The following is a 13,756-nucleotide window of genomic DNA, read 5'->3' as shown; positions in this document are numbered from 1 at the left end:
GCCTCCTCAGGGCGGCACCCCAGGCCCAGCCAGAGCAGCAGCCGCCTGCCTGCCACCTGCCCACACACCTGTCCTTGAAGAACCGCCGGAACCCAAATGCCACCAGTTTCAGTGCAGCCTCAAAGATGAAGACGATGGTGAACACGTAGTTGCAGTACTTGAGGGCCTCGTCCAGCGACTGCGGACAGAGTCAGGTACTCCCGCTGTGTGCTCAGCTGGGCGGCCCTTCCTCCCGCTCCTGCTCCAGCCCTGCGTGCCACTGCCTGGGGGTCTGCAGCTGCAGCCCCAGGCCAGCCCCTCCGCCCACCTCCACACAGCATACAGACAATGCTCCTTAAGTGTGTCCTACTGAGCGAATGAAAATGTGCTCTCCCAACGTTCTTCAGCCTGGCTGAACGCCACCACCTCCAAGGAGCCCCCCAAGCTGCCACCCGTTCTCACCCTGCAGCCATCTGGGCATCCCCAGCAACTTTGTCCTGGCCATTCAGGCCATCTCTGTCCTCTCCTCACCTGGGCACCTCTGGGCACAGGGACAGGTGGCTAACAGAACCCAGCTATTGAGCACTTACTGTATGTGGGGCCATGCCAGGCCCAGAGGTGTCATCTCGATGAACCCCACAGCCCTCTAAAGACAACCCTTGGGTAAGGGGAGGAACCTGCTACTCTGAGCCCAGGATCCCACCCGTCTATATCCCGGGACAGTGGCCGCCCCACCAGACCCACTATCCTCAGCGTCACACAAGCAACGCTTTTACAAAGCTGGGCTTATTTAGGCTAGAAGGCCCTCTGCTGTTCTGCTATTCTGGACATGCAGGTGTTGCCTGAGTGAGACAGGAGCTGACCATCTTAGGCTGGCCTGCCTCCCACCAGCCCCATCCCTGTCCCCAGGGCCATGCAGGCTGCCCACCTTGGGCTGGTTGTAGTGCTCCATGGACATGGTGATAACATTGACGCCAATGATGAAAGTGATGAACAGGTCAAGATAGTGGCTGGTGCACAGCGAGTGGATGGAGCGGCGCGTGGGTGAGTAGTCGGCATAGTAGGGCCGGCGCTGGGCCTCTGTGGGGACAGGGATGCCAGTGAGCGGCTGGGCAGCGGAGGGCTGCCTGTGCCTGTGGCACCTGCCAGTCCCCCAAGTGCCTCCCGGGAGGCCGAGCGTGTGGAGGAGGCTGGGGAAGGCTCGGGGGTGAGGACGAGCCGGGCCTGCCTCACGGGCCTTGCAGGGAGCCTCGGGCAGGTCACTGCATAACCTCCTCCTCGACTGCGGGACCTTGGTCCCAAGCAGCCCCCAGCAGTGGGGTTGGGAGACGAGACGGCCTCCCCACGCCCACCCGGGTCCCTGCCCAGCCTATTTGGTTCACCCTGTGCCAGGACCGGGGCTCAGAGACATCTTGGTGATGGAGAGCTGGACAGGGCAGGGGAGCCTGCCTCCTCTTCCACCTGCCAGGCTAGGCCCTGCCGGCCCTGCCAGGGCAGAGGCAGACCGAGTTGCTCTCTGGCCACCAGGCCATCTCTCCCCTTCCTGTCCTCCAAGGGACCACTGGCGAATATGGTCTGGGGTCTGCCGGACCCCAGCCCATCTGAAGTCAATGCCCATGACAGGAAGATAAAAACCTACGGGGGGCAGCCCCCTCCCCATGTGTGTGCCCCTGCAGGTTTGTCTGCACTAAATGCTCTGCCTGCAGTAGCCCCCTCAGCATATATTAAAGAGCTCCCACAGGTGAGGCCGTGGGCTGCCTCATGCCCTGGCCACAGAACCATGCAGGGGTGGGGGCCGGCGGCCCAGGGCCTGGGGAAGCAGGTGCTGATGCGCAACGACCCCCACCCAGACCCTCGTGCGGCTCAGCCCGGCATGCAGTCACTAGAGTGCTGGGCTCGGGCAGCCGGGTGGGCCGGGCCAGGGGAGGACATGGAGCAGCTGGCAGCAGGCATCCTGGAGCTCAGCAGAGAAGCGCAGACATGTAGATGGGTGAGGGCAGCTCGTGTGAGCAGGGCAGCAGCGAGGACACAGGGAGCTGCAGCCCTTCCTCCCGGTCTCGGCCACCCTGCCCACCCTGGGGTGGCCCCTGTGGGCCTGCAACACCCGCCCTTCCCCATGCAGCAGCAGCAGCAGCAGTGGGAGCTGAGTCATGCAGGGCGGGGGCAGGTACCTGGGTTGGGGAAAGTGCCTGGAAAAACAAGGAGATGGTCTGAGGGGACACCCAGCGGCCCCTGCTGTGGGAAGCCCTCCCTGCTCCCAGCCAGTGGGGCCTCACTCTCCCTGGCCCCGCATCCCACCCCCCGTCTTGGAGGGGCTGTGCCAGACCCCACGGAGGGAGAGCTCACGGGGTGAACCTGCTGCTCAAGCGTTGGGGGGAGCAGGGGGGCCTCGTCCTTCTCCTCCTGCCACGGGGGGCCCCAGCACCCTCTCCTGTCCGGCCCCTCCTCTGACGCCCGGCCCCCATGCAGGCCAGGCAGGCCGTGTGCAGAGCCAGCCGCCAGGCTGGGGTACTCCATGCGGGGCTGGCAGCTGAGGGGCCAGCGGGCGCACAGGTACCGACCCGCCACCGCCACCGCCTCCGCCACCGCGTGCGCCTTACTCCTGCGCCTCCTTTCCAGGCGCCGCAGACGCTTCTCCTCGCGCCGCCGCGCCTCCTCAGCCTCCTGGTGCTGCCGGCACTTGTGGAAGTTCTCCACCACAACGCCCACGAACATGTTGAGCACGAAGAAGCTGACAATCAGCAGGAAGGAGATGAAGTACAGAAGCATCCAGGGGTTGTGGTTCTGCACGGGCTGCGGCACAGAGGCACGGTGGGTCCCTGAGACGACCTAGCCCACCCCCAGAGCACCCACGGGCTTCGGTCGAGGTCGCCAAGGCAGGCCCAGTCCCTGCGCACCTGCTGGTCGACACCCACGGCGTCCAGCCCGTCATACATGATGTTCACCCAGCCGTCCTTGGACGAAAGCACGAACAGGGACATCAGGGCCTAGAGGGCCAGAGCAGGGTCACTGAGCGGGGCAAGGCTGGGGCCACCGCGCTTGCCGCAGGCCCTGCCCAGCCTCTGGCACCCACCTGGCCCAGGTTGTCAAAGTTGTACTTGTGCCGCACCCAGCGGTAGTGGGCGGCCTGGCACTCGGCCCGCGTGGAGATGTTCCTGGTGTCAGCGCCCTCGCAGTGGTAGAACTTGCCCTTGAAGAGCTGATAGGGCAACCGGTCACCCCAGAGGGCCCAGCCTGCAAGTGCGCCCCACACAGGCCCTCCCAGCCCCGCCGCGCAGCCATGGACCACACGTCCTGGCAGCTGGGACCTTCGGACAAGCAGGGGTCACGCACCTGCACCCCCAGGATGCCAAAAATGATGAAGAAAGCACAGCAGATCAGGACGATGTTCCCAATGGGTCGCAGCGATGATATCAGGGTCTCCACCACCAGTTTGAGGCCCGGAGCCCGGCTGATGACCCTGGACACAGGCGGTGGGGACGTGTTGTCGGGCCCACCAGGAGAGCTGCCACCAGGCAGCAGGCACAGCAGGTGCAAAGGCCCGAAGGTGGGACTGAACCGGCAGCCTGAGGGCAGCCCAATGCAGGGAGAGCCACTGTGGGCAGGGGGTGGGGCAGGACTGTGCTCTGTTCTCTCCAGATGCCCATGGGGGGCCCTACCCCCACCCTGAACTGCCCCTACCTCAGAGGCCGCAGGGTCCGCAGCAGGCGCAGCACACGCAGGATGCCCAGGATCTTGGCGCCGCCGGCTGAGGCCATGGCCACCACGATGTCAACCAAGGAAACCAGCACCAGCACCCCATCCAGCACGTTCCAGCTGCTCTGCAAGTAGGCGCGCTCGCCCGCCAGCAGCCCCAGGGCCACCACCTGGGGGAGGGGTCCCGGGGGAATCAGGGGAACTGCTGGGGGGATGTTGGGCAGAATGGGAACCCCGGGCACCCGGGGACACCTCAGTACCTTCACCATCATCTCGGCCACAAAGATGGCTGTGAAGATGTAGTTGGAGACGCTGAGGAAGACCCGCTCCTGCAGGGAGAGGCTGGTGGGAGGGGCCATGTCCGTGCCAGCGCAGCCCCACCCGGGACAACCGCAGACTGGCCGACTCACAGTGCTACCGGGGTCGATGTCAGGCCGCTCTAGCGCGATGGCGATGCAGTTGAGGAAGATGAAGGCCAGCACCACGTGGTCGAACATCTTGTGGGCAATGACCTTCTGGCAGGACATGCGGAACCTAGGGGGTCGGCCAGGGTGAGAGGCGAGGGCTGGGCTGGCAGGCACGGAGGTCCCAGTGGTCCCATGCCCACCCCGTGCCTGCCCTGCCCAGTGGGGTAGGGGGGAGGAGGGAGGTGCCACAGGAGTCAGCCTCAGGTGGGACCACCGAGCAACCCCTCCCTGGGATCCTCACCGATTCTGCGGGGAGAAGAGGTAGAGTGACCAGGACTCGCGGTCCCGGCACCACTGGGGCTTGTAGGGCTCCAGAACCTTCTGCAGGCGGAAGCAGCAGCTCTGGGGAGAGGAGGGGTCATCAGAGCCCCTGCCCACCAGGCTGCCTCTCCCGGCCCCTGCGGTCCACCTGCTTCATAAGCCAGTCTGTCCCTTTCTCCTGCCCTCGGCTGCCTCGTCCTCACGTCATACCTGTCCTGTTGACCTCACCTTTCCCACCCAGGCAATGGGAGTCCACAGGGCCAGTGCCCCCAAGAACCAGCCTCGGCTGACGGTAGCCACCTCGCCTAGGGGATACCTCCCCTTGTTGCCCACCCGTGGCACCTCATGGCCAGTGGCTGACCATTAAACAGGAGCCCAGCCCCCTCCCCCGCTGCATACGGGCCGGCTCTGGTGGGATCAGCTGCGGCTGACCCTCTGCTATCCTCCCTGGCCAGGGACCCCTGCCCACTCACGTCCTCCACATCATCGTCAAACTCCGCCACGTCCTCCTTGTGGCTGTCGATGTGCAGGAAGAACTCACTGGGCAGGGCTGCCATCTGCCCGTTGCAGTCATGCAGCTTGGCGGGCAGGAGGGTGGCCGGCCGCGGGGGCCGCAGGTCCAGTGTGCTGCGGTGGTCCAGGGACTCGGCACGCCGCAGCAGGGTGGTGCAGGGCTGGGGCGTGGCACCCCCGCCGGGCCTGCTGTCCTCCGCCTCGTCATCCGTGCTGCCCTTGCCCTCGCCGGACAGCAGTGACTCGCGCTCCCCGCACTGGCTCCGGCGCTTGAGGCTGGGCGCACGGCCCAGGCTGTTCCAGCTTGAGCGCCGGCTGCTCCAGGCGCTGTTGGGGCCCCACTGGGCGCAGGGTGAGCTGCGGAGGCTGGTCTGGCGGGCGGTGGGGAGTCAGTGTCTGCCCCGAGAGCTCCCCACACATCCCGGCTCCTGGCCAGAGGAGCCTCCACCAACCGCTAACACCATCACTACTAACACCCATCGCTGGCATTTATGGAACGCCTCCTGTGTGCCCTGTGTGTGGATCACCTCATTAAACGTGCAGATTACCCCACCAGAGAGATACTGTCAATGCGCATTATCAGTGGGATTCCTGAGACTGCTGCAGACACAGCTGGCCAGGGCCTGAAGGAAGGCCCGGTCTGTCAACGGGGCTAGGATCAGACCAGGGTCGGGCAAAGTGCAGACCACGGGAGCTTGCTGGACCCACGGCCCCTCACACACCACCTGGCAGCTGACCCCAGTCTCCGGGGTGGGGTCAGACGGTTTGTCATCGGCAGACTCTGGACTTGCAGAGAGAAGGTTCGGCCGGCCACTGTCTTAGGACATACAGCCTGGTCTAGCCACTCAGACCCTCTCTGCTGTTACTTGTTCTCGATTTCTGGGTTTAGTGGGAGCTGTTTTAGTCTCCAGGAGCCATCTCTGTCCATCTCTCGTGGGACCCTGGCAGCTCAGCTGACACATCTCGTCCCTGCGATGCTGTAGCTCTTCCACTGCAGACACGACCACCTCGTCCTAACACTTCCCCGTGAATCCCCATCCTCAGTTGGCCCCCTGCTTCCCCCTCGCTCCACCCACCCCTCACTGGGCCCTTTGCAGGAACTGGTTTTGGCCCTGTCTGTGTGGAGGGCATCTATAGCAGTTTGCATCAGAAGTCCCCCGGGATTCTGTCCTGTTTATCGTGACACAGGGAACCATCTGTCCAACTTCTGGTCTTAAACATTTCTGCCCTCCCTTTTCGTTTTTCCTCCGGACGTGGGCTCTGCCAGCGTGTCTCTTACTGCAGTCTGGCAGATGACCTTCCTACTTTGTGTTCTGCTGGACACTGTGAAGGCTACACCCGGTTTCTGGGTATGGTCTACACTCCGCTCAGAAGCACAGCAGGCCCTGGTGACCATTTACAGAAAACAGGACACCCGTCTCTCTTGGTCTTTGCACAAGGCTGGGGCTGTATACAGCATGAGACAGGGCTGTGCAGGACCCTCACTCATGTTTGGAAGAATCTGTAAGGAGCTGGGCAGGTGGGGCCGGGGGCGGGAAGTGGTCCCTACCAGAGACTTCTGGTCCCCCAGCTGGGGGTCCACAGAGCTGCTGCTGCCGCGCCGTGAGTCCCGGAGGCTGTGGGCTGTGTCCAAGTGCAGGGAGCTCTTGGGGGTGGGCATGGGCGTGGCCGCCGTGCGCAGGATAAGGGGAGGGGGCAGGCTGCCTCGGCCCTCCAGGTGCCCGTTGGGGGTCACCGCCAATGAGTACATCTTCATCTCTGGAGGAGGAAGTGGGGACAGTGGGCCCCCCAAACCTCCAGGGCTCCCCAGAAAAGAAACCCACCCACCCAGGACTGCACTCCACCCACCTGCCCTGCCCAGTGGTCTGCAGGCACACCTGTGGCTCGGAGATCTTGGTACTTGTTGAAATCCTCCTCAGAGCGGGTGGAGGTCTTGTCTTCGTCTGTTTCAGATCGGTTGGCATCACCCTGCGCCCCACAAAGCACAGGCAGGTGTGAGGCCCCCATGGGCAGGACCAGCGGTTTAGGAGGTAGGGCGTGAATGGAGGGACCCAGAGGACACGGTCACTGCCCTGGCAGGTGGGTGGAGGAATCGGCTACTCCAGGCCTGTCTAGGTGGGACCTCCGCCCAATGTGCCCAGGCTCTGGCCTCCTCACCTCTGCTTGGAAGCCCCCCTCCCCATCCTGCCCTATACCTCCACCTGGAAGCCCCCAGCCCCACCCTATACCTCCAATTAGAAGCCTTCCTCCTTGCCCTGCTCTTCTACTTGGAAGCCCCCCTCCTCATCACATCCCGCCCTGCCCCGTACCTCCGCCTGGAAGCCCTCTACCAGGATGGCCACCAGCAGGTTGAAGAGCACGTAGTTGCCGAAGGTCATTAGGGCCACGAAGTACAAGGCGGCCCAGGAGGAAGTGGAGGCCATGCCATTGTACAGGACCACATTCCAGTCCTCCTGGGTCAGTATCTGGGGAGAGGAGTCGGAGGCAGAGTGGGCCTGGGGCACCCCACAGAGAGCAGGGAACATCAGGGTGGCCGGCCCTGACAGGAAACACTGGCAAGTCCTCAGGACCAGCCAGAACCTCCCATCCACCTCCCTGGGGGACGGGATGCACCTTCCCCACCATGGACAGCTCTTTAGCAGCTCCAGCCCCTGCCTGTCTTCAGGACCCTTGTTTACAGCAAAGGATGGCTCCCACCCTGGCCCATACCTGGAACACAGTGACGATGGCCCACAGCAGGGAGTCAAAGTTCTTCCGGTCGGGGATAGTGTCTCCAGTGTCTGTCTTCAGGCTGAACTTGCAGCCAAAGAGGTGCATGCCCAGGATGCTGAGGCGGGGAAGGGGGTGCGCTGAGCATTAGAGGAGGGGTAGAGGTGGGGTGTGCTCAGTGAGGGGGGAGTTGCCCACCCCCGCCGCCCACCTGAAGATGAAGATGAAGAGCATGAGCAGCATACAGAAGGTGGCCACGTTGTCCATGGTCCGCACGAGCACCACCAGCTGCCGCCGCAGTGCCGGCATGAAGCGCACCAGCTTCAGCACCCGCAGCAGCCGGAAGGTCCGCAGCACTGACAGGCCACCGTCTGCCTGCCCCACAATCTCCCAGACACTGCGGGCCATGCACCAGGGAGGGGTCAGGGACTGCTCTCTGACCCTGGCCCTCCTTGCCTGAAGCAGGACCACCAGCTGGGCAGCCACAGTAGCTTTGCTAGGAGTGGGTTCGGCTGAACCGAGGTGCCCAAGGGGCCATAGCACCATCCCAGAAGCAGCCTAGTCAGCACCAGCCCCCAGAGCACCCAGGGAGCCTGGCTCTAGCCAGGCAAAAGAAACTCCTTCACCAAGGGCGTCCCCTGTCCTGAGCCGTGCCCAGCTGGCCTGCTCTTGTGCAGCCCTTCCCTGCAGGTGTGAGACCCCTTTACTCCCGAGGGCTCTGCTTCTTCCTGGGGAAGGTGGGGGCATCTCCCCTCAAGTTCCCTGATCCCTTTTGGGTTGATTTTGTTGCAGCAAATGCCCCCAGATGCAAGTGTGATTCCGCCTTTTAAGCTGGCCTTTGTCACAGGAGCTGGGGTCAAAACAGAGCTCAGCCTCGAAGATAAAAAGCCACATAGCACTCACTCTGTTCCTGCAGGGAACAGCTCCACTCAATTCTAGAAACATCTGAGAGTGCTGACCTAACTGTGCATGCCCAACAGTGTCTGCAGGGAGGGACCATGGTCCCAGGCAGGGACCTCTCTGCCCATGACACTCTCAAGCGCCTAGACCCCCAAACACCCCCTTTCTGTAGCCTACCATACAATAACATCATTCATGCCTCCTCCTGTGGACAGGGGCCTTGCTCTCTGGGGTGGGTTTCTGCCTGACAGTGGAGCTTCCCGGGCCCCTTTGGCCTGGACAGGGGACGAAGGGACCCACCTGATGACCACAATGATGCCATCGAAGATGTTGTAGGGGTTCCGGATGTAGCCCAGTGGGCCGCAGGCCAGTAGCTTCAGCAGCATCTCCAGGGCAAACATGCTGGTGAAGACGACGTTGCTGATCTCCAGGGCGTTGGTCAGCTCATCGGGCTGTGGCGGGGAAGGGCGGTCAGGGGGCCCTGCCTGTGGGCCCCTTCCCTCCCCCAGCACTGACTGGGAAGCAGGTTTGCTGCATCAGGACCTGAGGGGCTGTGGCTGCATCTCAGAAAGAGCCTGATCAGCTGCTGTCTAGAGGAGGAAACCAGGACTCCGGGGGCATCCCCTCCAACTGGATACCTGGCCAGGCTGGCCCTCCCACCCTGTAGGCCACAAGGAGCAGGGTCCAGGGCATTTGTGTCAGGGTGGGCTGTGGGCACACTGCAGGGGAGTCAGTAGCACTGGTGGCATCCCAGCAGCTGCCCTGGCCCTGGTGGCCTGGTCGGCCCTCCTCATCTGCAGAAGGCCACATAGGCCTTTCTTCCTGGAGAATGAGTCGCTAGTGTGTGTGCCTGCATGTGTGCCACACATCATGTGTGCGTATTTATCATGTGCTTGTGTCCATAAATGTGTGGGTAAGACCTGTGTGCACGTATGTGTGTCAGAATGTGCCTGCATGTGTGCTCCTGCACGTGTGCCACACACATCATGTGTGCATAACTACCACATGCATGTATCCACAAATATGTGGGTAAGCCCTGTATGTGCACATATATGCATGTGTGACTGCCTGCCTGGACATGCAACATACATGTCACCTCTACATGCCTATCACGCACATGTTCATGTCTCCATGGGTGATCCTTGCATGTGTGCATGTGTGCGAACATGCCTGCATGTATGTCCTCCTGCACGTGTGCTGCACACATACCACACATGTATTGTGTGTGTGCCTATCATGTGCATGTGTCCATAAATACATGGGTGAGCTTTGTGTGTGTGCAGAGCTTCCACAGCTGTCCCGGCAGGGATCTCACTCTCACAAGAGCTGTCCTGCTTGGGGCCTGCCTAAGGCTAATGGTGATAGGGTTTTCCCTAAATTGCTCCAGGATAAAAGAAAGTAGCCTTGGTAACTTGAAAAGCCCAGAAAGCAGGACACAAGGAAACTGATTTGGGCATCACAAGTGAATCTAGCAGTGGTGGCTGCAGGAACTGGCCTCCGTCCCCAGGAGAAGGCACCTCTCCCTTGGACCCCAGCCGCTCACTGGTGGGTCCCAGGCCGGGTTTGGGCTGAGGAGGGCCCTGTGGGGTCTACAGCATGCGGGTGACTGAGGGGGGCCGGTCACCACCCCCATGATTCTTCCTCTTGGGCCCAGGAGGCCTACTTGTGGTGGTCAATGCCCCCGCCTCCTCTGGTCACCAGGGGGCCCCCAGCAGGTGTAGCCAGGGAGTCTGGGTCCTTTAAGGGGGTGCCTCTCTGCAAGAGCCAGACCAAGCAGGCCCTGAGAAGAGCCAGTTGCACAGGCTGAGATGGCCAGATGAATGCTCTTTGGCCCCTGCTGCACCTGCTGCCCTCATCCTTGGGGGTCTCCAGGGGTTTCACTGCCCCTGTGCTGAGACTGGGAGAATCTCCGGCTGTAGCCATGGTGTCTCTGTGTTCGCCACTCAGCAGAGGCCCAACCGGAGGAGGAGAGGAGCCACACGTGCTTGCTGAGTGATAAAAATTCCTGCAACATGCTGGCTCCCAAGCTGCCCCTGTCTGTCCCCTCCCTGCTCTGGGGCCCTGTAAGAGGCTGAAATCTCAAGGAAGACACAGGGACATGGCCCTGCTAATGACTGCATCCCAGCCATCGTCCCACAGCGACAGGCCTGCTGCGCCCGGTGGCCCCACCTGCTCGTGGTACTCGATGCCCATGCTCAGTGTGTTGATAAGAATAGCCACCATGATGCCACGGTTGAAGTACTTGCTGTCCACGATGCGGCGCAGCTTGCCACTGAAGCTGGCCCAGACACGGCCCGGCCCACCCCGCTCGCCCGAGGCCACCCGTCGTGGCGCCTGCCGCCGCGTGCTGCCCTGGTCCCGCGCATCCGCCGCTGGGGGTGGCTGCATGGGGTCCCGGCGGTCGCCGTGCCGCACGTCCTGTGTGAACTCGTAGACCCCATGGCCGTCTGAGTCTCCACTCTCTGAGCCACTGAACTCAAACTCGGGGTCCTCCAGGGCGCTGGCGCAGTACGGGCAGTTCTTCAGCTCACAGGTCAGTGTGCCCGCCTGGGGGCTGGGCAGGGGGCAGGGCACGCTCAGGCCCGACAGACGGCTGGGGGCTCGGCCCAGGCCTGCAGGAGAAGGGCACAGATGGGGACAGGCCCACTCAGTGGTGCTGCAACTTGGGTGCCTGAGAACCCACACCCACATGGTTGTGGGGTGAGCATACCCTCCAAGAAGACCCAGCCACGTTCTAAGCCCTGGAACCTGTGAATGGGGCCTTAAGTGGACACAAGGTCTCTGCAGATTGATTAGTTAATAAGAAGTGGTCTTACTGAGCACAGTGGGCCCTAACCCGCGACTGCTGGGCTTGTAAGAGGAGAAAACAGACACAGATGCAGGTGACAGCCATGTGACGATGGAGCCAGAGGATGGAGTGATGTGTCTACAGGCCAAGGGACGCCAAGGACAGCCAGAACCCAGGAGAGGCAGTGAAGGACCTTCCCCTGGAGCCTCCAGGAGGAACCAACCCAGAGACACCTTGATTTTGGACTTTGGCTTCCAGAACTGTACATTTCTGTCACTCTGAGCCACCCAGTCTGTGACGTTTTGCTACAGCAGCCACAAGACACTGGGACAGATGACCACACCTGGGCACATGCAGCCCCACAGAGAAGCGTCTGCCCTGGGGCCACGCCGTCTATGGAGTACAGCACAAGCCACTTGCTAGCAGCCATCGTACGCGGTTAACTTCTGTGTTCTACTTAACCTGACACATCTAAACTGCTGTCACTCAAACGTGGAAGTGACACACAAGCGGCTGACAGGCATCCCACGTTGTCTTTGTGCTGAGTCTTTGGGCCCCATATGGGTCGTACACCAACAGCGCACTGCCTGCAGCTGGACCCCCACACTCAAGAGCTCTGTGGCCACCCTGGTGGACAGCGCAGGGCTGGGGGCATGTGCCGTGGCACATTCGCTCGCACGCCCCATGCACCAGTGCATGGGGGCGTACGCATCCAGCAGACGCCCTCACGGCATGCTCCCTGGTGCGGTGGACTCCTGCGCGCCTTCCCGCCTCTGCAACCCGCTCACAGAGCCTGTCTTCATGGAGCCCTACCACCTGGGGTCCCTGCATCTCCCTTTCAATGGCCTGTCCAAGGCAGCCAAAGCCGTGGCCGTACGTGGGAAGACCCGAATGCATTGGGGGACATGCCAGTTCCCCTCCACGACCCTGTGACCTTGGCTTCCCTCTCCCATTTCCCCAGCGTCAGCTCCCCAGTTGCTGCAAATCCTCCAGGGAAGTGTCCAGCTGACAGACACAAGCACACAGTCCCTCTCAGGGCTAGATCAGGAGACACGGGGCTGAGGGCTATGACAGGTTTTCTTTGCTGGATTCAGAATTCTGTCTACATGGCAAAAGCTTGTGCCCCACAGAGCTGTCAGCTGCCTGAGGTTTGCTGTGGGATGGATGGAGATGGGGTCCCCCTCTTCCCTCTCATGGGTTAGAGAGGCATGGCTGGTCCATTTGGCAAAAGGACCAAGCAGGGCTCAGGAGATACCCAGAGGTGGGGTGCAGATTGGGGCTGGGGTCCTTACCATGCTCCCCGACCACATGCTGGATCTTCTCATAGGGGTCAGGGCCGCCCAGGCTCAAGGGACTGTGTCCTCCGGCTCCTGGAGGCCCGTTGGCACGCTTCCCCTTGGGCCCAGGGCTGGAGCCGCCTTTGCTGCCGCCTGCCTCCGAGGGAAGGATCGTGGGGTAGTTCATGGCTCCCAGCCCCACGGCCAGCTTGAGGCTGGCGGCGGCGGTGGCCGCTGTGTGCGCCACCCGGGCCCTCTCCTGCGGCCCCTCCACGTGGCAGTCAGCATGGTAGATGCTGTGCACAGACTCCGCATCCAGTGGCGCTCGGCCCGGGGAGGGTGGCGAGGGGTGCCTGCTGGCCCGCACCAGCCTGGTATCACCGGTGCCAGGCTCGGGGCCAGGCCTGCGTGGACTGCCGTGGCTGAAGTGGTAGTGGTGGTGGTGGTGGTGGTGGTGGTGGTAGACCAGGTGGTGGATGGAGGCCGTGCGCCTGCCAGGCCGGCACTGCCGCCGTCCCGGGCCCTGGCCGTGCAGGGCACTGCTGGGGTCCACCTTCTTGCGCCAGCGGCTCTGCCAGCGGGCGTAGAGACGCAGGCTGCGCCGCTTGACCTTGCGGAAGACGTGGCCCACGTACTTGAGCAGCTCCTCATAGCAGCTGCCGGGCTCCGAGAAGCTGGCCAGCGTGCTGTCATTGGATAGGTAGCGGGCCCGCTGCTCCCGCATCAGCTGGTTCTCTCGCTGCTTCGTCTCTGAGAACTGTGTAGCGATCACCACCAGGCACAGGTTGATCATGAAAAAGGAACCCACCTGTGGCGGGTGGGTGGGCAGCTGTGAGCCCCACCACACGCTGCCCGTCCTAGGTGCTGGGACGCCCCACAAAGGGGGGGGGTTGCTGCGGCGTTGGCCCTGGACCCCAGCGTCTAAAACAGGTGGCATACAACGGGAGCTTCTCGCCTATCCGAGGGACGGGGGAAGACCTGGAATCTTTACCCAGCCATCTGTGAGGCTCGTCCCTGTTGCTTCAGGCCTATCTCCTACGTGATCCTCTCCACTGTGGCTGGTCCCCCTACCCGTGGGGCCTCCCCCATCCCTGTCACACATAGCAAAGCTCCTCTGCTGGCTCACCCCGCTTGTTGTCTGAACACAGGCGGGAGCGTGTGTCTTT

At 62.5% G+C, this 13,756-nt stretch overlaps 1 protein-coding gene across 2 annotated transcripts in view; it reads right to left on the bottom strand.

The window, feature by feature from the left end:
* Positions 1 to 13,756, bottom strand: part of CACNA1H (calcium voltage-gated channel subunit alpha1 H) — a 65,646-nt gene that overhangs the window by 5,424 nt on the left and 46,466 nt on the right. The window contains exons 8-27 of one of the 2 annotated variants that reach the window (XM_063100835.1): positions 12,606 to 13,398; positions 10,695 to 11,137; positions 8,826 to 8,977; positions 7,837 to 8,022; positions 7,626 to 7,743; positions 7,226 to 7,381; positions 6,794 to 6,884; positions 6,466 to 6,674; positions 4,877 to 5,287; positions 4,384 to 4,484; positions 4,086 to 4,209; positions 3,936 to 4,004; positions 3,661 to 3,845; positions 3,313 to 3,439; positions 3,053 to 3,178; positions 2,877 to 2,966; positions 2,580 to 2,772; positions 2,151 to 2,168; positions 908 to 1,059; positions 69 to 178 (exon numbers count right to left, since the gene is read on the bottom strand). In XM_063100835.1, the coding sequence (XP_062956905.1) occupies positions 69 to 178; positions 908 to 1,059; positions 2,151 to 2,168; positions 2,580 to 2,772; positions 2,877 to 2,966; positions 3,053 to 3,178; positions 3,313 to 3,439; positions 3,661 to 3,845; positions 3,936 to 4,004; positions 4,086 to 4,209; positions 4,384 to 4,484; positions 4,877 to 5,287; positions 6,466 to 6,674; positions 6,794 to 6,884; positions 7,226 to 7,381; positions 7,626 to 7,743; positions 7,837 to 8,022; positions 8,826 to 8,977; positions 10,695 to 11,137; positions 12,606 to 13,398 (3,854 nt within the window). The remainder of the gene's footprint in view (positions 1 to 68; positions 179 to 907; positions 1,060 to 2,150; positions 2,169 to 2,579; positions 2,773 to 2,876; positions 2,967 to 3,052; positions 3,179 to 3,312; positions 3,440 to 3,660; positions 3,846 to 3,935; positions 4,005 to 4,085; positions 4,210 to 4,383; positions 4,485 to 4,876; positions 5,288 to 6,465; positions 6,675 to 6,793; positions 6,885 to 7,225; positions 7,382 to 7,625; positions 7,744 to 7,836; positions 8,023 to 8,825; positions 8,978 to 10,694; positions 11,138 to 12,605; positions 13,399 to 13,756) is intronic. The other variant, XM_063100834.1, reaches the window with a different exon arrangement.

Source organism: Cynocephalus volans, chromosome 6, assembly GCF_027409185.1.
Source record: "Cynocephalus volans isolate mCynVol1 chromosome 6, mCynVol1.pri, whole genome shotgun sequence".
Classification (NCBI taxonomy): Eukaryota; Metazoa; Chordata; class Mammalia; order Dermoptera; family Cynocephalidae; genus Cynocephalus; species Cynocephalus volans.
Note: the sequence above shows the minus strand (reverse complement) of the source record. Positions and strands in the feature narration are given on the sequence as shown.